Source organism: Corvus hawaiiensis, chromosome 35 (genome assembly GCF_020740725.1).
Source record: "Corvus hawaiiensis isolate bCorHaw1 chromosome 35, bCorHaw1.pri.cur, whole genome shotgun sequence".
Classification (NCBI taxonomy): Eukaryota; Metazoa; Chordata; class Aves; order Passeriformes; family Corvidae; genus Corvus; species Corvus hawaiiensis.
The window spans coordinates 658,970-681,804 of NC_063247.1; the positions used below are offsets into that span (position 1 = coordinate 658,970).

General features: G+C 49.4%; 1 protein-coding gene across 4 annotated transcripts in view; it reads right to left on the reverse strand.

Annotated features, from left to right (window-relative positions):
- LOC125319001 (zinc finger protein 501-like) overlaps positions 1–22,835 on the reverse strand; it is a 47,586-nt gene that overhangs the window by 23,335 nt on the left and 1,416 nt on the right. For 2 of the 4 annotated variants that reach the window (XM_048289966.1, XM_048289965.1), the window contains exons 2-3: positions 11,655–11,733; positions 10,130–11,468 (exon numbers count right to left, since the gene is read on the reverse strand). In XM_048289966.1, the coding sequence (XP_048145923.1) occupies positions 10,130–11,468; positions 11,655–11,706 (1,391 nt within the window). In that variant the 5' untranslated portion in view covers positions 11,707–11,733. Of the gene's footprint in view, positions 1–8,481; positions 9,110–10,129; positions 11,469–11,654; positions 11,734–22,835 lie in introns of those variants that run through there. The other 2 variants (XM_048289967.1, XM_048289964.1) reach the window with 2 other exon arrangements.

Sequence of the window (22,835 nt, forward strand, 5' to 3'; positions counted from 1 at the left end):
TCACACCCCAATGACCACACCTCCATTGACCACAACCATTGATGGCACCCCACTGACCACATCCTCCCTAATGACCACATCCCCATTGACCATATCCCTATGGACCACACCCTCAATGCCCACACCCCCACTGACTACACCCATTTACCACATCCCTTTGGACAGCCCCCTGACCACATCCATTGACCACACCTTCATATTGACCACATGCAGCCCCAATGACCACACTCCCATATTGTCCACACCCTCCCTAATGACCACATGCAGCCCAATGACCACACCCCCACTGACCACACTGTAATGACCACACCCCTTCCATTGACCACACCCCTCCCATAGATCACGCCCTACCTGTTGGCAATTGAAGCACGGACCCAGACAGGCAGGGGATCTGAATCGTTTATTCAGAGGAATGAGCTGCTTTTATACACTTTTCTAAGGCGCAGTATTTCCTTATATGCTAATCCTCACTACCCTGTGACCTATCCCGTGTTGCCACATCAGCAGCACACTTCCTTCTATGGGATGATCACTCACTGTTCACCCGTCCGTCAGCTCCCGGCAGGCTCCTCTCCATAGGGGTCTGCCATGTGGCACCTCCTCTCCACAGGGTCCGGTGGAGACAAGCTTCTCTGTGCTGCCATGTGCTCCTTTGTGCTGCCATGTACCTCTGCAGGCAGATCTTACAGCTCACAACCCAATTCTATCTTATTTCTCCCCATAATTCCCCCTTTTTTGTTTTATACAATTAAGAATTATGAAACAAAACACTTCTAACATTAGAACATGTTTGGCCCACTGCCTGAACCAAATAAGCTCTGTTAAAGTGATTAAACAGATTGAACTTTGAGGAGCAACGTAAAGTTGTCTAAATCTTTTACTATCACTCAGAGTCTGCAACTGCTGGAAGGTCCTGTTTCACAGTGAAGACTCAGAAAGTCTTTGCTAGGCAAGACTTCCAAGCTTACTTTGAAAGAAGGTCCAGTGTAGGAACCCAGAGTGCAGAGTATTTCTCTGCCTGTTTTGAAGGGTTCTACCCCCCTGGACAACACTGTTTTTGACCTTCGTTCATGGAGAAAATTCCCTACCCTCTGGGAAGAATTAGAATCTACACTGGTGTGAACTAGGTGATAGAATATTATGTAATATTGTCACAGGGGAAAAATTTAAAGGATTTGGGTTTGTTAATATAGTAAACAGATAAAAGCAAAAAACTTCAAAATGAAGAATTGTTGTTGTTCTCCAGACCTTCTTCTTCTACTACTCCATATTCTGCAGTAGAAGTAGTTTGGGATGATTGGATAAAGAATTCCACAGTTCCTGTCTACATGACTAGATGATTTATTATATGTTGGTGGAAAAGTAAAAATAATGTACGTTTTTAGTGACCATTGGTTAATTTACCTTTAAAAGACTGTGTAAATCTTGAAAATGGGGCATTCTCCTGCATTCCCTGCTCTGTGCTATGTCTGGGTCACGTGCTATGTCTGGCTCTATTTCTCTGATAAGACTTAATAAACAACTATCTGAAAGAAGAGAAGGCTGAAGGTCCGTTCGTCTCTCGGACTCCTGGCAAAGACTCTAAAATTCTCCCTCATCAGGGGAGGCATAATTACGGCATGGTTAGTGTCAGTCCAGCTTTGAAAAGAGCAAATCAACAAGTCAAAGTGACTTGATTACACTTTTAGAGCAGAAAGAACTGGGTTTGATAGTATAATCTCCAGTATGCCAGGGCTAGGGCTTGGCCAGAGCCTTAGACCTCGACTGAGAGGGTTTCCCAAAAATACTTATAAAATTGCCTAAAAACCTTATTAATATCAGTTAGGAACATGACTTCAGGAGAGTTTATCTTCCCCACAAGCTGATTATGAAGCTGGAGTACCCAAGGCTGGTTGGACCACTCTTGCAGGTAGCCATCTTGGACTGGAATCTGTGGAAACACAAGCATATCCTCGCCCCCAGGTTATCAATGGAAAGGGGCCTTCCCATTTTCCACATTCAAGATTCTTAATGAGTACCTCAGCTTTTTTTAGGTGAGCTTGTGAATCTGAAAAAATGTCAATGCTAACATGTACGTATTTAAGCCTCCCAAATTCCACAATGTGGGTAACATCCATTTGCCATAGCTGGCAACAAGAGAGCCCCCGGGGGTTTATCCCCACGCCCAATGCTGGAAGTTGATATTGTTGGCAATTAGGGCATGTCACCACTACGGCTCCTGTTTGATCTCTCTTTAATCCAAACATTCTCATTAGAGCGGGAATGTTCTGATGAAAGAAATGGTGGCTCAATTTAGCCTGTTCCAAGGTATTTGGTAAGTTAGGGATTTGGACAGGCATCGCCAGAGCATCTGCTCTCCGATTCCCCTCTGTGATTGGTCGAGGTAGGTCAGCATGTGATCTTACATGCAGGACATAAAAGGGGTGCTCTCGGTGGGAGACCAAGTATATTAACTGTGAGGGTAGCCCAGGTAAGTGTGGATTTGCAACCTCCTTTAATAAGGCGTGTTCTGCCCTGGCAATTATTCCAGTCACGTAAGCCGAATCTGTCACCACATTAAATGGTTACTTGAACCTCTCAAAGGCCCTGACGGCGGCTGCCAATTCTGTCACGTGCAGAGAACCGTCCACTACTTTAACATCAGTCTCCCACTCTTGGGTCAGAGGATCCCGCCAAGTCATCACCGACTCATGGGATGATCCAGAGCCATCTGTGAACACAGTCAGGGTAAAATTCCCTTTAAGGGAATTTTACTCTGGAGATGTTTTGGAGTCAAATTAAAATTAGCACTGAAGAGCTTATGTTGCGGTTTGTGAACTGACATTTGGCCTGAATAACTGTCCAGGGCGAACTGGAGGTGCTCATTGTTCTGTAACAAATGTTCTGAGTCACCAATCGTTAATGGAAGGTGTATGCATGTAAAATCGCATCCCGCAAGGGTACGGAGGCGAGCTCTGGCCTTGATGATCAATTGAGCCATACATTCCTGCGGTGTTGTTATGCTCTTAGACGGTTGGTGTGGCAGAAAAGACCCACTGTATAATAAGAAGAGGATCCTTCTGCACCACGTCCCATTGGAAAACGAGGGAAGGGTAGTGTGGTGTCTTACCCAAAATGATCAGACTATAGGGTAAGTCTGGTCTAGTCTGGTGTGCTTGCCTCAAGGCTAAGGCTAGCTGTACCTTACCGATTGCCTCCCAGGCCTCTGCGGGGACAGTCCAGGGAGAGTCAAGGTCCTCGCAGCCCCTTAGCAGCTGGAACAAAGGCGCGAGGTCCTCCGTCATGAGTCCCAGCAAAAGACGGACCCAATTGATGGACCCACAGAGTTGATGGAGATCTCAGGGTCCTCAGGTTGTCTCGAATGGTAATCTTCTGGGGCACGATGGTCTTTTCCCCGATGCAAAGACTCAGATAGGTCAATGGGGTGGTACACTGTATCTTGTCAGGGTGTATCTCAAAGCCCTTTTCCTTGATGGCATGAATGGTGTAGTTTAATGTCTTTTTCAGTTGGTCTTCATTGGGTGCGCAGATCAAGATATCATCCATGTAGTGAAGGATGATTGCTCTAGGAAATGTTTTGCAGATTGCGGACAGGACTTCCGCTATGTACCACTGGCAGATGGTTGGGGACTTCTTCATGCCTTGCGGCAAGACTCGCCAGTGGTACCTGCGCATAGGGACTTGCCGGTTGATAGACGGGACAGAGAAGGCAAACCGGGGAGTGTCACACGGATGAAGAGGGATTCTGAAAAAACAGTCTTTAATATTGATGACAGATACTGGCCAATGCTGGAGGAGCATAGAGGGCAATGGCATGCCTGGTTGGAGGGGACCCATGTCCTCAATCACCTCATTGATTTTTCTGAGGTCATGGAGGAGCCTTCACCTGTCTTTGCCTGGTTTTTTAAGTACAAAAACAGGGGAGTTCCAAGGGCTATTCGATGGAACTATATTGCCTTTGTCCCTCCTCCACTAGGGACTCAAGGGTGCTTAATTTTTCCCGGATCAAGGGCCACTGGTCAACACACACCGAAGTGTCGGTTTTCCAATTTAGGCGTGGGGTATTGCACCCCGCAGTGGCCCCTACTGAAAATCCCAGGGTGAGGGAATCTCAAGGCAAGTCCCCCATTGGGACAATAGGTCCCGTCCCCACAGGGTAAGGCCAGTGTCAATGATAAACAGTCCGACTGACGCAATGTATTTGCCCAGACCCTCGATAAGAATATTATCAATGCTCTGCTCAGCAGCAGCTGTCCTCCCAATGCTGGTGACTCTCCCACCTACCAGTTTCATTCTCCATCCCTGGGGTGATTCTGTTCTAGAGACAACCGTCACATCGGCCCCCGTGTCTACCGTGCCGGACAAGCTGACGATGTCTTTGTCATTGCGCAGGCAGCAGTTGGTGGTGGGTTTGTTCCATCCCACGAGTTCCGTCCACCACACGGAAGGTGTTCTGCAGCACCTGGATAGTCCTTAGGAACGATGATAGCTTGAGCAACCACCTGTCCTTCAGCTAGGAAGAAGGGTAGGTTGCAACAAGCTGCAAAAAATGTAACAGTCCCGTCCGAGTCAATTTCCTGAACACTGGGTTCAATGTAAAGTTCTTGTGGACCCCGTATGGGATCAGTTATAACCAAGAGCTCTGCATTTGCTGGAACTAAAAAAGCCCGTTTGGTCACAATTTGTCTCTGAACCTGCTTTTTAAAGTGGATGGAGGAAGCACTCACCAGGGAAACCCATCATTCTAGTTCCAACCTTTCCAAGGTGTAGGAACCCAGAGTGCCGAGAATACTTCTCTGCCTGTTTTTAAGGGTTCTTACCCCCCTGAACAACACTGATTTAGCTTCAAACCTTGGAAAAAATTACCAACAGTCAGACAAGAACTAGAAAATACAGTGGTGTGAATTAGGTGATAGACTACTATGTAAGATTGTCACAGGGTGAAAAATCTGGAGGTTTTGGGCTTGTCTTTGTAGTACATAGATAAGAGTAAAAAATATCAAAATGGAGGATTGTTGTTGTTCTCTAAACCTTCTTCTCCTTCTTCTACTACTCCATATTCTGCAGTAAAAGTAGTTTGGATTGACTGGATAGAAAATTCCACAGTTCCTAGTTGTGTTACTGAATAATTGGTAAGGAAGTGAAAATAATGTATGTTTTTAGTAACTATTGGTTAAAATATCTTTAAAAGGCTGTGTAAATCTTGATAATTGGCCTCACTCCTACTTTTCCTCCTTCTATGCTGTACCTGGGTCACGCTAGTGGCTCTGTTCCTCTGATAAGACTTAATAAACAACTATCTAGAAGCATTGAAACTAAAGAAGACATCTCGCTTTATCTCTCAAACTCCTTGCAAGGACTTTCAGCAAATTCTCTTCCATCAGGAGAGACTCAATTTATGGCACGGTGTCATAGGTTAGCAAGCATAGTCCCGGAAGGGATGTCCTTGCTAAGGGGTGCTTACAGTTTCCTCTGGGACCTGATAGAACCTATCAGCTGGCCAGTTTGAATATGGACAATTCTTTAAGCCACTTAAAGTTGTGTCCGCCTCTGTGATAGACACTTAGGAATAGGCAAACTCCCCCCCAAGCTCTCTCTTGTTTCCGGTGCTGGGACAGGTGGCTGCGGGCCCCATGCGGGGCCCCGTGGGCCCGGCTCAGGCCCTGCTCGGGCCAGGCCAGGCCGGGCCACGGCCATCCTGGAGCCATGGGCCTGTTCCATCCGTGGAACCCCCCCCACTGCCTTGCTGTGGGCAGCCGGAGCGGCTTGGCTCCCCCCCACCTCCACTGCGATAAGCCACAGAGCTGCAAGGCCGAGGTGAGATTAACACTTTTATTGCTGTGAAGAGCTGAAAACCTGAGGGAAGAAAAGGAGGAGATGCTCAAAGCTGAAATTCTGTTGTGAAGCTATCAGAGTATCCTGTTGTAATTTCATGAAGATATGGGGGGTGGAGTGTTCAACTCGTAAGCAAAAGCACCTGCGCTGAGATAGGCAGATGCTGACGCTGCTGTAATTTCATGAGAAGTTTGGACAGGGAGAGATGGACCAGATGAGGACTTTTGCTCCAAACAGGAAAGGAGAAAACCTCAGTTCCTAGAGATGCTCCCAGAAATAGTCCTAAAGATGAAGATGAGGAAGACCCTTTGCTCCCAGGGAGGGAGAAGGGCCTCTGTTTTTTGTTTCTGAACAGCTCACCCTTAAAATTGTACCCCAAAAAATTTCAAGAGTGGACCCTCGAAAGCAGTTGCGGGAAAAGCTGCAAGTCGGGGGAAGGGACTCACATGCCAGCAGAGAGACCTCTTCCTAAATGGACTGAACAATATTTGCAAGTGGGCGGCTGTCTCGTTGTGATAATGTTTTCATAGCACGAGCAAGAGAGACTCCTCTTCCTAAATGGACTGACCAAGGTTGTTATGGAAGTGGTAAACAGACTGAACATCTTAAGGGTTTTCTTCTTACATTGTCAGTGGGAGAAGGGAGGAAGGTGGGCAGAGGAGGAGAGTTCTGAAGGTATGGTATACTTTTTTTTCCTTCTTTTAGGTCTGTTCATAAACTTCTTTATATTCTTTCAAGTTTGGTGCCTGCTTTGCATTTCTCCTAATTCTTATCTCACAGAAGGTAAACAGTAATGAGTATTTTGGACCAAACCACTACACACGGTAAAGTGTCACAAGGCTTCCTCTGTGTCAAAGCTAGCAGGCTTGGGGAGCTCAGCCATTAATTTTGTGTCATCGCACGGTGCCACTCCACACTCTGCTTCTGGTTTCCCTGGTTGTATTGGTGTCGATGGTGTCTGCACACCGAGCACTTAGAGCAGTCTGCAGGAACAGGCTCACAAGGCTTATTAGGTATGGAGAATTGGTGAAAACTTTGAGGCTTAGGACAGATTTTTGCAAAGTGGCCAGGGCTTCCACAATTAAAGCAATTGTGTGTGTCTCTGCAGCCCGATGGAAGGTTCCCTGGCCAGGAATTCTCCATAGCTTCCACTACACCCCCCAGCTTATTTGGATGGTGGCAGTGTCCAAAGGAACCAGCTTCATACACGCCTTGATCACGTGATCAAGGGTGGGAGGCGAGTCCAGAGGGAGCGCCCTCAACACCAATTGGCAGGCTTCACTGGCGTTTGTTTTAGCCAGAGTGCTGAGCAGTTCTCCCTGGGCCTCAATGTTGTTAACTTGCCTCACCACAGCTTCCCGGAGCCCATTCACAAACTTAACAAATGACACTTGGGGAGCCTGTTTGATGTGTGTAAAGCTGGCCATGGGGATGAGGGATAAGGCCCATTCTGCTGCAATTTTTATGTCACTCAGGATTGGCTCGGGAAGGTTCACAGCCTGATCTTTGGGGCTTTGAAAGCTGACCCTTGCCACACAATTGGTCCATTATGAGATGTGCCTTAGCAGGATCCCTTTGGTATGTCAAAAGGAGATCCCTAAGCTGCTTTTTCCAAGTCCTCTCCCATAGGAGGTACTCAGCAGGGGAAAAGGATGCATGACATAATTGTTTTTATATCCTGCAAAACCAGAGCATTGGTGGTGAAGGTAGCTTGGATTAAGCCTTTTGAAGTAAGGGGACTCCCACCCAAATTCCTTGCCAGCTTTACACAGCTCCTTCAGGTGGGCATATGGAAATGGTTCCCACTGGGGATTCCCAGCCCTGTTGTAAAAGACCAGGACAGCAAAAACTGTGCCTTCCCCGCCCTGGTTCCAGCCTTTGTCACTCCCACTTCTGGCCCCAGGAGCATGGGAACCGGAAGAGGTGACATGGGAACTGGAAACTGGTAAGGGGCAGGGCTGCCAATGGAAGGGGCGGGGAGTTGGGTGGAATCCACGACTGGAAAGGGATTCTCAGTGAAAGGGGAGGGTTGCAGAACGGTTACACTAAACGATGCAAGGGGCGCAGGGGAGGCGTCTGACGGAAGGGCACCTATCGCCACAAGGGGTGGAACAAGGGAGGAGCTGTGGTTTTCAGCGGGAAGGATGGGGCAGGACAGGGACAAAATGGCGGGCCTGGCCACGAGGCCGGCATCATTTTGTGAACAGTCTGAGGGGGATGAAACTGGGTCTGAGGGCGAGGAAAACGGGTTAAAAGAAAGGTCCAGGGCAGTGGTGCACTCACTGTCACGGAAAGGGAACAGGGGAGATCAAGAGGAGTCAGGGAGACGGTGGCAACCCTGCACTGCGTGGTGGGCTACACCTCCCAATTCCCCCAGAAACGGGTTAAAGAGATTAGGAACATGGGGATAGGGTAGAGGCGGATGGGGAACGTTCCAAAAGGGATTAGGAATTTTACAAACACCCAAGCTACTCCCCATATTTCTAACTGTAAATCGAAACCAGTAAAGGAAAAACTTCCCCACAGAACGACCCCACTTTTCCCCAACACCGACAATCTCTCCCCAACTCTATCCCAAAAACTTAACATCTTAACTGACTCAACTGTCACATTTAGAAAGTATAAAAAAATCCAGCTAACAAAGCGTTTAAGACGCCCCTTAGAAAACTTATATTTGCCTGCTTTTAGGGAACCCTCAGCTTGGATGAATATCTCCTGTTGGGGCTGGGATAGACTCGCTCCCATCTCCCCAAAACTACCTCACCCACCACCAAAAGGAAAGGGACAAATGAACCAAACAGCCCTGCCGAGCGCTACTAACCAGTCTCAAAGCATCGGCAGGAAAAAAGGCTTTTCACTGTAGTCCTCTGGCCTAGCCGATCCTCTTTAACTCAGAGGGTTGCTGGCCATCCCTCGGAGGACGCTTAATAAAACTGAAGTGCCTACTCAGGCAAGCAGATGACCTGAGGCGAACACTCAGTGATTTTTCGACCGCCAAGGATGCTCCACAGGAACCTTGGGGAGAGGTCCCTGTTCGGGCACCACTATGACGCGCTCTGGCCCGTTGGTGTGGGGGGCCACCGCATCCTTCCTGGAGAGCGTCCTGGTTGGGGCTGCTTCCACTAGTATCCCAGATACTCAGCTTCAGCACGACAGCACCAGGCTCTGCTCACAGAAGCCTCGCACCAAAATGAACCCTGATGGATATCAAGTCGCGTTGCCAGAGATAAAGAGGCGAGAGGGACCTTTTGTGTAGATTCCAGCGAGGTTTATTCTAAAACACACACAGGAGGATCCAGTGAAAAAATGGCCCCGACAGAGATTCAGGGATTTTATACTCGGGGTTTTGGGGGCAGGCAGAGTGCCAGAAACCAATCGGGTGAGGGCTAGATGGAGGAGAGAACCTGGAGTGACAGGGGAACAACAACCGGGGAAGTGGGGTGGTGGGAATAGGGACAGGGAACCAATGGGGTGTCAAGGAGCAGAGAAACTTCCAGAACATTATACATATTAACTAGGGGGCATACATATTCAATGGGATCTACACAGAACTAGGCGGAGGGCCAACTGGCCAACCATAAAACAATTTACATACCACAGTAAAGGACTGTGGGAACTCTCCATAACCCAGGGAGAGATTCTACACTTCGGTACCAGCCCACCGTGAGTCCAATGTTGCCCTGGCCCTTCTTGGCTCCCTGGTTACCTCAGCAGCTGCTGCTACCATCATCACACCCAAAAAACCCCTCAGGAACAGGGGATAACCCAAATGCCCTCAGATGTGGGGGATACCCAGAAAGGAGATTCCCCCCAGCCTCATCATCCCCAGCCTCCAGCTCTTCATTCCAAACCCCTGCCCCCCTCCATTACTCACCCCCCTGCCCCCCCCCATGTACCTCCCACTCCATCCAGACCCTCTGAATGCCATCTAACCCCTCGTGGGGATTTTGAGGGGGCTGTAGATTCAAGTAATTTTGGAATGTGACTGACCCATTTGGAGTGGGAACTGAACATTTTTCAGTAGGATCCAGTGGTTTTGAGGTAACAGATCAAGGCCTCTATCTTCTGGAGTACAAAGTGATGGAGAAAACTCTTCCATATCCCCTCAGAACCCCCAAATCCTCCCAAACATCATCTTCCCTGGTGCCTGTGGGGATCCAGAAGGATATGGAGACAACCAGCCAGGTGTCTTCCCAACATGGATACAGGGAATGTGGGTCCTTCAGTGGGGGATGAAGTTGGAGCAGCGGACAAAGCTCTTCCGCACTCGGGGCACTCGCAGGGCTTCACTTACCGGTGCCTCTGTTGATGTCTGGCCAAATTAGAGCTGTGTGAGAAGCTCTTGCCACACTCAGGACACTCATAGGGCCTCTCCCCAGTGTGGATGCGCTGGTGCCTGATGAGGTGGGAGTTGTACCTGAAGCCCTTCCCACAGTCGGGGCAGCGGAAGGGCCTCTCCTCAGTGTGAATCCGCTGGTGCAAGAGCAGACTGGAGCTGGTCTGAAACCTCTTCCCACACTCAGAACACTCATAGGGCCTCTCCCCAGTGTGGATACGCCTGTGGCTGATGAGGGTGGAGTTGTGCTTGAAGCTCTTCCCGCAGTCAGGGCAGCGGAAGGGCCTCTCATCCGTGTGCGTCCGCTGGTGCAGGAGGAGATGGGAGCTGGTCTGAAACCTCTTCTCACACTCAGGGCACTTGTAGGGCCTCTCCCCAGTGTGGCTCCTCTGGTGGATGATCAGCTCAGAGCTCTCTCTGAAGCTCTTCCCACATTCCCCACACTTGTAGGGCCTCTCCCCAGTGTGGAGCCTCTGGTGGACAATCAGGTGAGATCTGTGTCTGAAGCTCTTTCCACATTCCAGGCACTTGTAGGGCCTCTCCCCAGTGTGGGTCCTCTGGTGAATGATCAGGCTGGAGCTCTCCCTGAAGCTCCTCCCACATTCTCCACACTTGTAGGGCCGTTCCCCAGTGTGGATCATCTGGTGGTGGACCAGGCTGGAGCTCTGGCTGAAGCCCTTCCCACATTCCCCACACTTGTAGGGCCATTCCCCAGTGTGAATCCTCTGGTGACGGATCAGGTGGGAGCTCTGTCTGAAGCTTTTCCCACATTCCCCACACTCGTAAGGCTTCTCTCCAGTGTGGATCATCTGGTGGCAGATCAGGTGTGAGCTGTCTCTGAAGCTCTTCCCACATTCCCCACACTCGTAGGGCCTCTCCCCAGTGTGGATCATCTGGTGATGGATCAGGAGGGTGCTCGTGCTGAAGCTCTTCCCACATTCCCCACACTCATAGGGCTGTTCCCCAGTGTGGATCATCTGGTGGCAGATCAGGTGGAATCTCCAGCTGAAGCTCTTCCCACATTCCTCACACTTGTGCGGCTTCTCCCCAGTGTGAAGCTGCTCATGGACCACCAGGTCCAAGCTCTGGCTGGATCTCCTGCGGCCTTCCTGGCACAGGGTGGGTCTTTCCTCCTCACAGCTCCCTGGGCTGCGTTTGCAGCCCCTCCTCCTGTGGCATCTCCGGGGCTTTTCCTCCCCATTGGATTCCTGCGCTGTGGAGCTACTCAAAACGGCCTCTTCCATGAGGTTCTGCCGCGGGGATTTGTCCTCCCTGGGCTCCATCCTCAGCTCCTTGCCTGGGGGAGGAAGGACAAGGAGAGGATGGAATTTGCCTCTGTGCCACACAGAAGGGGAAGGAGATCCCCCCAGTCCGTGCCCGGCAGGACGGCGTCGGCAGCGGGGTTGTCCTGCAGCCGGGGGCGATGCTGGGCTGGGAGATGGAGCAGGAGAGAGGGGGAAATGGGCAGGGACTTCCTCCTCACCTGCCTGGGTGTTCCAGGGCATCTTCCTCTTCCTCACAGCCTTCTCCTCCATCTGGCCAAGGTTTAGGAATGGGAAATCCTGGTTTGGGGAAAAACAAGGGATGAGCATGTTGAATTTGAATGTCTCCCTGCCCAAGTCCTTCTCTACAAGTCACCGGGCATCTGGGGTCCAGAAAAACCTCCCAAACACCAAGATTCAGCCCTGAAAAAGCCTCACAGGAGTTCCCTCTCCCTAGTCCCCCTGCTCTGATGTTGGGGGGTTCCCCCCTATCCCAGCTGCCAGGGGTCACGCTTGTATTGGGGGTCCCCCATCTACTTTGGTCCCCGCCCTCCCCAGGCTGCTGGGAGTCCAGGAATCCAAAAAGCTCCCACCTTGGGCTCCCCACTTAGGGATGCTGGGGATTATGGGGTCCAAGGGATCCTTCTCCCCTTATTCTCTGCTTCGGGGTGCAGAGGGTCCAAGGAGTCCCCCCTTCCCCTCTCCAGGCTGTTGAGGGTCCCGCAAATTTTGGCACTCTTCCCTCTCTGGGCTCCCCACTTTGGGGTCCTGGGGGTCACAGGGGTTCGCTCCTCCAGACTGCCGGGGCTCCCCTGGTCCCAGTACTGCCCCTCTCTGCTCTCCCCACTCTGGGGATCCCCAGATTGCCCCCTGCAGCTCTCCCGGGGGGTCCCGCAGCCCCCTGGCTCTGGGCTGGAGTTGGCCGTGCCTGAGCCAGGCAGAACCAACCCCACTGCAGGGGAGACCCCACATCCCCCTGCCCGCTGCCAGGGCTCTGCTTGCACCGCCACTGGGACCCCCCAAAAACACTTCCTGGGGACCCCCCCAATGTCCTTGCAAGGAGCATTTTCTTCTCGGCTTTGGAGTTCTTCATACTCCAAACATCCTCCCCAAAAAACCCAATCCAGGGACCCCCAGGATATCTGGGCCAAGCTCCCCCTCCCCGGGCACCTGTGGGATGGGAAGTGATGCTCCCATGGGTAGGGGGCTGTGAATTCAGGGAGTGCTCGACCTCGTGCTTCCTTCTACTTTTCTTCATCCTCCCTTGTCCCTCCTCTTCATCCTCCTCCTGCTCCTCCTCTCCCATCCCTCCTCCTCCTCCTCCCTAATCCCACCTCCTTCTCCTACTTCCACCCCTTTTCCTGCTCCTTCTTCATCCCTCCTCTTCTATCCCACCTCCTCCTCCTCCCAGGACCAGTAAGACCCTGGGTTCCCCTTTCTCGAGCCCCTTGCAGCCTGCGGGAGCTGGAGCCGGGACAGGTCGGGATGGGCAGCGCGGGGCTCTCGGCTGCTCCCACCCACTGGGGGCGGGGGAACCTGGCCCAGGGAAAGGAGAGGGAAACTGGGAACATTGGGGGCTGCACATCCAAACTGGGCCTTGCTGGGGACCCTGGGTGGGGACTTGCAGCCCTTGGGGCTCCTCTCGGAGCCTGGAGAGCCGGGAGGGGGGAACACAGAGAGGGCTGGGGGATCCCAGGAGTGGCATCGCTGGCAGTGACTGCCTTGTACTGGGGTAACTGGAACCTTACTGGGGAAACTGGGTGGGACTAGGAATGACTACAAGCATGCTGAGGCCAACTGATATGTACTGGGAGTGTCTGTAACCATACTGGGATTGACTGGAACCACAATGGGAACAACCAGGACCATGCTGGGGAGAAATGGGACCACGCTGGGGGCTACTGGGAGTGACTGGGTTTGAACAGGGGGCAACTGGGCACGACTGGGACCATGCTGGGAGGGACTGGGATCATATGGGGAGTGACTGGGACTATACTAGGGGCAGCTGGGTTCAACTGGAACCACACTGGAGGATCATGGGAGCAGCTGTGCCCATGCCGCAGTCATACTGGGATCCTACTGGAACTGGCTGGGATCATACTGGCAGTGAATGGAATAGTACTGGGGGTATCTGAGAGTGATTGCGATCATACTGGAATCAGACTGGGAGTGACTGGAAAGGTGCTGGCCGTGACTGGAACCATACTGGAGGTGACTGAGAGCAACAGAGACCATGCTGGGAGCAAATGGGATCATATTTGGAGTAACTGGGAGTGACTGGATTCATACTGGGAGCAACTGGGCCCACACTGGCAGTGACAGGGAGTCACTCTGGGAATGACTGGAATAATACTGGGAGTATCTGGGAGTGACTGGTGTCATACTGGGGGTGACTGGGTGCAACTGGGATCATACTGGAAGTGGCAGGAAGTGACTAGGATCATACTGGCATTGAGAGGGAGCAGTTGGGATCACATTTGGGGTAACTGGGATCATACTGGGAGTGACTGGAACCAGACTGGCAGTGACTATGGGTCCTACTGGGATCATACTGGGAGCCACTGAGATTACAGCAGGTGTGAACGGATCCTGACGGGGGCTTACTGGGAGCTACTGGGCCCATGTTGGGAGGAAAATGTGGACATGCCTTCGGTTTTAACCTTTATATTTTTCAAATTCTGTATTGCTTGTTGTGTGACTCTGAAGTTTTTTGTTGCCTGTTAATTTTTGCTCTCTCATGCTAGGTAGACATAACAAAGCCCCTCTGGCCCTGCTTTCCAAGGACACCAAGACTGTCTTGGGGGTTTAGGAGCTCTCCTGGTTTCCTTTTTTCTGTTAAAGGAATTTTCCCCATACGTGTTGCTAGGGGGACAAATGGCTGGGTACTTAAGAAAAAAAAAGGGATGGCTACAGCAGTGGGGTGCATCTGGCTACTCTTTTGTTTCACCTGGGTGTGCAGGAAGTCGGTCACCAGCGCTTGGACAGAGAGGGAGTCTGCTTTCTTTGGCTGCTTTTCCTTCTGCCGGAGAAACCCCAGGATCCCAAGCCCACCTTTCCCTGCCCCGCTGGGAGCCGGGCTGTGGCCGCCCTGCCTCCGCCGCTGCTTCGAGCCTTCGCTACATTGTAGCCCTGCTCGCCCTGCCTGCCCAGACCCCTGGGGGGGTTCCCCATTTGGATACATCTCATCTGCCACCCGGGATTTGTGCTTGTCCCTGCCGTTCCAGCCTGCTGTTCCCAAAGGTCCAGCCGGACACCGGGATCGGCTGCCCAGCGGTTTGTGAAGCCTTTGTTCCATCCCTTCCTGGGATCCCAGGGCACCAGTGCCGCGTGCTCCCCGAGCTCGCTCCGGAGCGCCCCCTGCAGCCGCGGGGGAACCATCGCACCTGCCCTGCTCACCGGGAGCCGCCAGCGCCCCTGCCGGCTGCGAGTGGAACTGCACCCGAGGGGAAAGGGCCTGACAGCCGAGAAGGCTGGCACTGGGTTTGTGATTGTTTGCTGTTACTGCCATAGTTATTGTTGTTTGTTTGACTTGTTATACACATATAGATATATAATAGTAAAGAACTGTTATTCCTATTTCCCATATCTTTGCCTAAAAGCCCCTTGATTTCAAAATTATAATAACTTGGAGGGAAGGGGGGTTGCATCTGCCATTCCAAGGGAGGCTCCTGCCTTCCTTAGCAGACACCTGTCTTTCAGACCAAGACACTGTCCTAGGCAAAAAAGTAGAAAACAAAGAGCCTCTAAATGCAGGGTAAGCTGTGGGGAAAACTGAAGCTTTAATTGGAGAATTAACCCTGCTATGCAAATGAACAAAACCTATCAAAGGGTGAAGAACTCATGACCTGGGGTCCATCTTGGGGTCCATTTTGAGAATGGCTTCAGGCTCCCCAGGGTGTACATGTGAAGGTCCTATCAAATAAATACCTCTTTTATTCCTTTGTTCCTGCCTAGTCTCTGTTTCTAGGAGGCCTCATAAGGCATCAGTTCTTTGGCACCACCAGAACGGACAATGAGGCTTCCCAAAGTCCTCTGGGACTCAGAAAGATCCAGCCCAGCTCCCCCCCTTGCCGGCACCCGGGGGGCAGTTGCCAGGAGTCCAGGAGGCAAAGAAGCCTCAAGAGCCCAGAAAACTCTCCAGATCCAGCACAGAGGCACATGAGTAACTGAATAAAGGTGGTATTCTGTTGTTAACACCTGAATTGGGTATTAAGACATCTCTTACAGTTTGTTTAGGGACTCGGGAGGGTCCAAGGGGTTTTGTTTGGTGTTTCCCCCTTTTGTTAGCTTGGCAGCTCACGAGAGCTTGTCAGAGAACTCGTGTGAGAGTCCCAGGGAATTTGATTTTCCCTCTGTTGGTTTGTTCCTAGCTTCCATCCAGCCACCACCCTCTGACATGCAGCCAGGTGGCACAGTGGCTTGGATTGTATTTTGAGCCTCTGTTTGAATCCCCAGGGTTGTGGGTTCGAATCCTACCTTCTCTAGTTTTCCCTCTCTGCTTTATAGAGTGACTTAGATCTTGTTGCTTTATTTTTGTGAATTTTCTGTTTATAAGCATAAAACCATGGGCAGTAGTATTTCTTGTATGGGGAGTGAAATACCACCGAACACCCCTTTAAGCTTTGTATTAGATAACTGGGCAAAATTGATAGGCAAAGATAAAACCCTTACAAAAGCAGAATTAATTAGGCTTTCAACATTGATTTGGTCAGCTTATAGGTTAGATAACTGGCAAAAGTGGCCACAGTTTGGAAGCCCAGATGAAGAGTTATTATTGAGTTTAATATCGTATCATTGAAGAGATCACTGTTTCTTAGAATTAGAGTACGCCAAGCTCTTCTTGGCTGCATCTAAGTTACAAATATCTAAAAAAGAGCATATACTGTTTTTAAGGAAAAAAGAGAAAAAGATTAAGAAGTCTATGTTGGACCTGACAAAAGGGGAAGACGTGGAGATGGATTTAATAGCTCCCGCCTCGAGATTGGGCCCCCCTCCTCCTCCTCCCCCTCCTCCTCCTTCTCCTCTCCCTCCTCCTTCTCCTTATCAGCCAACATGGATCTTGGGGGCGAGGGGGGGGAGGAGAGGCAGCTTTAGATGGGTTCCAGCCGGTGAAAAAGGAGAAGGGGAAGGCAGAGTGGCCGCCCCTGCGACCTCCCGCAGACCCGGGAGACTTCCCAACCGTGACTCAGGCTCCAGCAGGGCCGCATCTAAAAGAGGATGAAGACTGGCCGTGGCGGCTCTGGAAGGTGCTTGTGTCTCCAGCGGCTTCTGCCCAATAGCTGCCCGGCTCTCTCCCCTGCCTCCCCTTCGGTCCCACCAGGAGCGGATGGGCCAAGGGTAGGGGACAGCCAGTGTGTGCAGCCTACGGCACCCCTCTTGGAGGTGGAGCCAGAGGGCAGGACTTTCCATGAAGAGGGTAGGGAGGGAACCTCCCTCAGGGGGGGTGGCATTCCTCCCTCTCCCAGGCGTTGGAATCTCCATGACAACGCCTCACGCAGAGTGGCTGGCTTAGAGGATGAAGTCATCGAAGCACGGAGGCCCAGGGACACTGCCCGGCCCCTGCGGCGGAGCAGGTCCCTGTCAGTGATATCAGGTACCAGAACGGGCCGGGGCAGACCTGACACAGCCGACTCCACAGAATCAGACAGCTCTCACCCAGGCAGTTCCTCTGAGGAGGAAGATGAGATAGCTGCTTTAAGCAGGTGAAAGAGGGGAAAGACAGCAAGAAAAGCAATAAGGGAGAGAAGCCCAATTGCTAAACGGACCAGAGCAAAAAGGGAGCCAGTTTTGCAAGCCCCTCTGAGACAGGCTGCGGGTAATCAAGGGCCAATCTATGTGAAAGTTCTGTACTCCCTCAGAGTTAGAACAATGGAAGAGTACAGTAGGAAAATATAAAGAAAATACAGACAAAGTGGCTACTTTGGTACAAAGAGCAATCAAAACACAGAACCCTGACTGGAGTGATTTGGCAGCTATGATAGAGACATTGCTTGATCCCACTAAAAGACAGATGGTAAACAAAGCTACTATAAACTCTGTGGAATTAGGCATAGCTAGCGGGATGTTCCAAGGTACAGTTGCAGAAATTTTCCCAACAGATGATCCAAGGTGGGACCCAAATGTGCCAGCAGAAATGTAAAGATTAAAATGGTATCAAGATCTCATAGTATATGGGTTAAAGCATGGTGTCCCTAAATCTTTTAACTGGGCAAAGCTTTATGAAGTGAAGCAAGGTCCTAATGAAACTCCTACTGATTTTTTGAATAGGTTAAGAGAAGCTGCTACCAAATACACAAACATAAATACTGATACAGCGGAAGGGGGAAATCATCTGGCTTATTTGTTTATGGGTCAGGTTTCAAACTATATAAGAAGAAAGTTGCGAAAGTTAGAAGGTGTTCAAGACATGAATAAATTGTTAGAAGTAGCCTGGAGAGTGTTTTGAGCTAGAGACTCCAGTGACAAAGGTAAACCCTGTCCCAGGAAGAAGAATAGTCAAGAAAAGTCATCTAAGAAAGCCTCTCCCCCTAGGGAGAAAGACACATGCGCTTATTGCAAGAAGAAAGGGCATTGGAAAGCTGACTGATGTTGAAGAAGACACCCCCAGTTCCACAGCTACCATTGGAACAAAACTCAAACTCAGAATGATGGGGACCGGAGGCTTCTCCCCCAGCAGAGCCTTTGGTTATAGTTAAGCTGGGGAAAGATGAGACAGAATTTCTGGTAGACACCGGCGCGGCATATTCTGTGTTAAATACTTAATAAGGGAAACTGAGTCATGAAAGTGTTCATGTAGTTGGGGCAACAGGGGTAACTGAAACACGGCCTTTCTTCCAACCTTTGAAATTTGAACTGGGGAAGCACTGGGTAACTCATCAATTTCTTTATATGCCTAACTCCCCTAAACCATTGCTGGGGAGGGATTTGTTAGAAAAATTGGAAGCAGAAATTAAATTTAAAAGGGGGGGGCATACGAGTTATCATTCCAGAAACTAAATTTGTCCAAGTTGCTGCACTTTTTATACAGGACAGATGTGGTGAAATCCCCACTGAAGTTGAACATGCTGTCAATCCAATTGTGTGGGCCAGTGATGTTCCAGGAAGATCCAAACAGGCATTGCACTCAAACTGGGAGCTACACTGGTAAGGCAAAACCAATATCCTTTAAAATTAGAGAGTCGCAAAGGACCAGCACCTATAATTGAAAAATTCCTCCACCGTGGGTTATTAGCGCAATGTGAGTCCAGGTATAACACGCCAATCCTTTCAGTGAAGAAAGCTGATGGTAAAAGTTATCGGTTGGTCCAAGATTTGAGGGCAATTAACAAAATTACAGAGGACATACACCCAGTGGTTGCCAATCTGTACACACTTTTGACCACACTGACAGATGAATTAGGAGGGTTTACTGTTGTGGACCCGAAAGATGCCTTTTTCTGCATTCCTGTGCATAAAAACAGCCAGGAGCTCTTTGCTTTTGAGTGGGAGAATCCCGAAACGGGGAGGAAAAGTCAGCTTACTTAGACAGTCGTACCCCAGGGTTTCAAGAATAGCCCAACAATATTTGGAAACCAGCTAGCAAAGGAATTAGAAGATTGGAGGAGACAAGAGCCAGTAGGGGTTATCCTTCAGTATGTTGATGACATTGTGATTGCAGCTAAGACCAGAGATGACTGCATCCAATTCATTGTAAGCTTGTTAAACTTTTTGGGACAGAGTGGGTACAGAGTTTCCAAAGACAAGGCACAGATCGCCAAGGAAGCAGTAGCTTACCTGGGACTTGAGATCTTCTGTGGACACCGACAGCTCAGCAAGGAACAGAAGGAAGACATCTGCCGACTTCCAGAGCCCCACACCGTGAGAGAAATGCAAGCTTTTCTGGGAATGGTAGGTTGGTGTCGTTTGTGGATAGCAAATTATGGGTTGTTGATGAAACCATTGTATGGAGCAATAAAAGCAGCTGAAAATGGCGTTATAATTTGGAATGAAAGCACAAGGGCTGCATTTAAACAGCTGAAACATTCTCTGTCAGATCCAGCACTGGGCTTACCAGACTTGACTAAGCCTTTTGAACTTTTTACACATGAGAGACTTAATGTGGCACTGGGCATATTAGCACAGCGCCTCGGAAGCCAACGAAGCGCTGTGGTCTATTTTTCCAAACAGCTGGACAATGTTAGCCAAGGGTGGCCTGGGTGTTTGAAGGCTGTGGCGGCTACTGTCATCCTGATTCATGAGGCCCAGAAACTCACCCTTGGACAACACATTGTAGTGTATGTGCCACATGCAGTAGCAGCAGTACTGGAACAGAAAGGAGGACATTGGCTGTCCAGCAATCGGATGCTTAGATATCAGTCACTGCTGTTAGAACAGGATGATGTTACCCTGAAAACAACTTCTGTTGTTAACCCTGCCATGTTTCTGTCCTCTACCTTAACTGACGATGTGCCTGAGCATGACTGTTTGCAGACAATCGAGGAGGTCTATTCCAGCAGACCAGACCTGAAGGATGTACCCCTAGAAAATCCAGACTGGGAGCTGTTTACAGACAGGAGCAGCTTCATGAGAAATGGTAAATGAATGACAGGCTATGCAGTAAAACAACCCAGGACAAGGTGATTGAGGCGAAGGCCCTGCCAGCAGGCGTATCATCGCAGAAAGCTGAACTGATTGCATTAATGAGGGCCCTAGACCTGAACGAAAGAAGATAACTATATGGACTGACTCTAAATATGTGTTTAGTATTGTCCAGACCCATGGAGCCATCTGGAAGGAGAGAGGACTGTTGAATGCTCAAGGTAACCAGATCAAACACGCTGAACAAATCCTTGCCCTCTTAGAGAGCATTAAAAGACCCACAGAAGTAGGTACCATGCATTGTAAGGGTCACCAGAAAGAGAAAACCACTCCAGAATTGAGAAATCGCTTTGCCGATGAAACAGCAAGAAGGGCTGAGAAAAAGGTATTCTTGCAGTAATTCCACAAAAAAAAGATTGATTTGTCAGGGTTACCCCAAAATATGATCAGGCAGACCACAAGTTAATTAAGTTTCTTAAGGCTGAGATCACAGAAAATGGATGGGCTGTTACACCTGCAAATCAGGTTGTAGTCTCACCTTTAATCCTTAGAGAGCTAGCTTGAAGAGAACATGAAAACACACACTTTGGGGTTGAAAATCTTCTGAAACATCTGAAAAAGGTAGTAATAGGAAAGGGAATCACAGATATTGTACAATCAGTAGTGAGCAAGTGTGAAATCTGCTGCAGAAACAATCCTGATACGAGAAAAAGAGTTGTGTTAGGAGTAGCAAAGGCAGGGGATCTTCCTGGAGATTACTGGCAAATAGACTTTGCTGAGTTACCACACAAAGAAGGATACAGGTACATACTGGTGTTGGTTGACACCTTCAGTGGATGGCCTGAAGCTTACCCCTGTCACACTAACGCAGCCAAGGAGGCGGTGAAAGTTTTGCTTAATTATATAATACCAAGGTTTGGGGTTCCTTTAGGTATGTCCTCAGACAGGGGACCACATTTTGTTGCAAATGTGATTCAAGAGGTTAGCCCGATTTTGGGAATTGCTTGGGATCTGCACACACCTTACAGACCCCAAGCAAATGGTAAGGCACAAATTAGCAAAATTTGTCAAGAGACATCCATGACATGGGTTCAGGCCTTGCCTATAGCTTTACTGAGGATCTGTATACAACCAAGGTGGAGGGATAACATCAGTCCCTATGAAATATTGTATGGCAGGCCATATCAAATTCCACATGTTCCAGGTGAAATTCACATGAGGGGAAAACTTGATTTACAGAGATATCTAATGGCTTTAGGTTCTACTTTGCAGAAGCTCCAGAATTACATTGTGTTATCCAGACCCATAGGATTGGACACCCCTGCACATCCCTTCCAGCCTGGAGACTGGGTCTGTGTTAAGTGGTGGAACAGTGACCCTCTACAGACCAAGTGGAAAGGACCATTCCAGATATTGATGACCACCCTCACCGCAGTCAAAGTCGTGGGCAAAGGACCCTGGATTCACTACTCCAGAGTTAAGAAGGCTTCTGCTCTGGAAACAACTGAGAAAGCAGAGACTGATACAAATGAAGATGATGTAGTTTAAATTATTTTTTCCTGTGCTTATTATCTACATAGTTGGTAACCCTGACTCAGGTTTGGAACTAAATTTTGCATATGATTCTAGTCCAAAGTATATACAAAGACATTCATTTGGATACAAAACTAACAACTGACATGTAAACTGAAGTGAAAAGAGCAACAAAATTTGTTTACAATTTGAGAATTAACTTAGATCTTACATTGGATAATGTTCAAAGCTGATTGTATCTTCCACATCCTGGTTTCATGGTTACCAAACTGACCCTGAATTAAAGATTGTTTATAACAATTGTAATTGTAATTCTTGTTTATAGATATATACTGCAGTTAAACACATATGATTAGTAGATATTTAGAATATTTGGAATAGAGTCTCAATAAGATAGAGGCCTTGTCAAGCCTCTAAAGAGGGCAAATGATGCCTTAGGTTTCAACCTTTGTATTTTTCAAATTCTGTACTGCCTAGTGTGTGACTCTTAAGTTTCTTGTAGCTTGTTAATTTTTGCTCTCTCATGCTAGGTAGACATAACAAAGCCTCTCTGGCCCTGCTTTCCAAGGACACCAAGACTGTCCTAGGCAAAAAAGTAGAAAACGAAGAGCCTCTAAAGGCGGGGTAAGCTGTGGGGAAAATTGAAGCTTTAACTGGAGAATTAACCCTGCTATGCAAATGAACAAAACCTATCAAAGGGTGAAGAACTCATGACCTGGGGTCCATTTTGATAATAGCTTCAGGCTCCCCAGGGTGTACCTTTGAAAACCTTTCAAATAAATATCTCTTTTATTCCTTTACTCCTGTCTAGTCTCTGTTTCTAGGAGGCCTCATAAGGCATCAGACACATTGGGAGCAGCTGGGATCAGCTGGAAGGTACTGGAACCATGCTGAGGGGACAACTGGGGAACCTGGAATCATACTGGGAGCAACTGGGAAAACACTTTGGGCAACTGCCAGAAACTGGGATCATGCTGGATGCAACTGGGAGTAACTGGGAAAGACTGGGATCATTCTGAGGAAACTAGAACCATACTGGGGCAACTGGGAGTAACTGGGAATGACTACAAGCATGCTGAGGCCAACTGGGATATACTGGGAGTGTCTGTAACCACACTGGGGCTTACTGGAACCACACTGGGAACAGCTGGGACCACGCTGGGGACAACTGGGACCACGCTTGAGGCACCTGAGAGCAATTGGATCTATGCTGGGCATGACTGGGACTATTCTAGGGGCAACTGGGATCATACTGGGAGGAACCGGGAACAAGTGGAACTATGGTGGGGGCA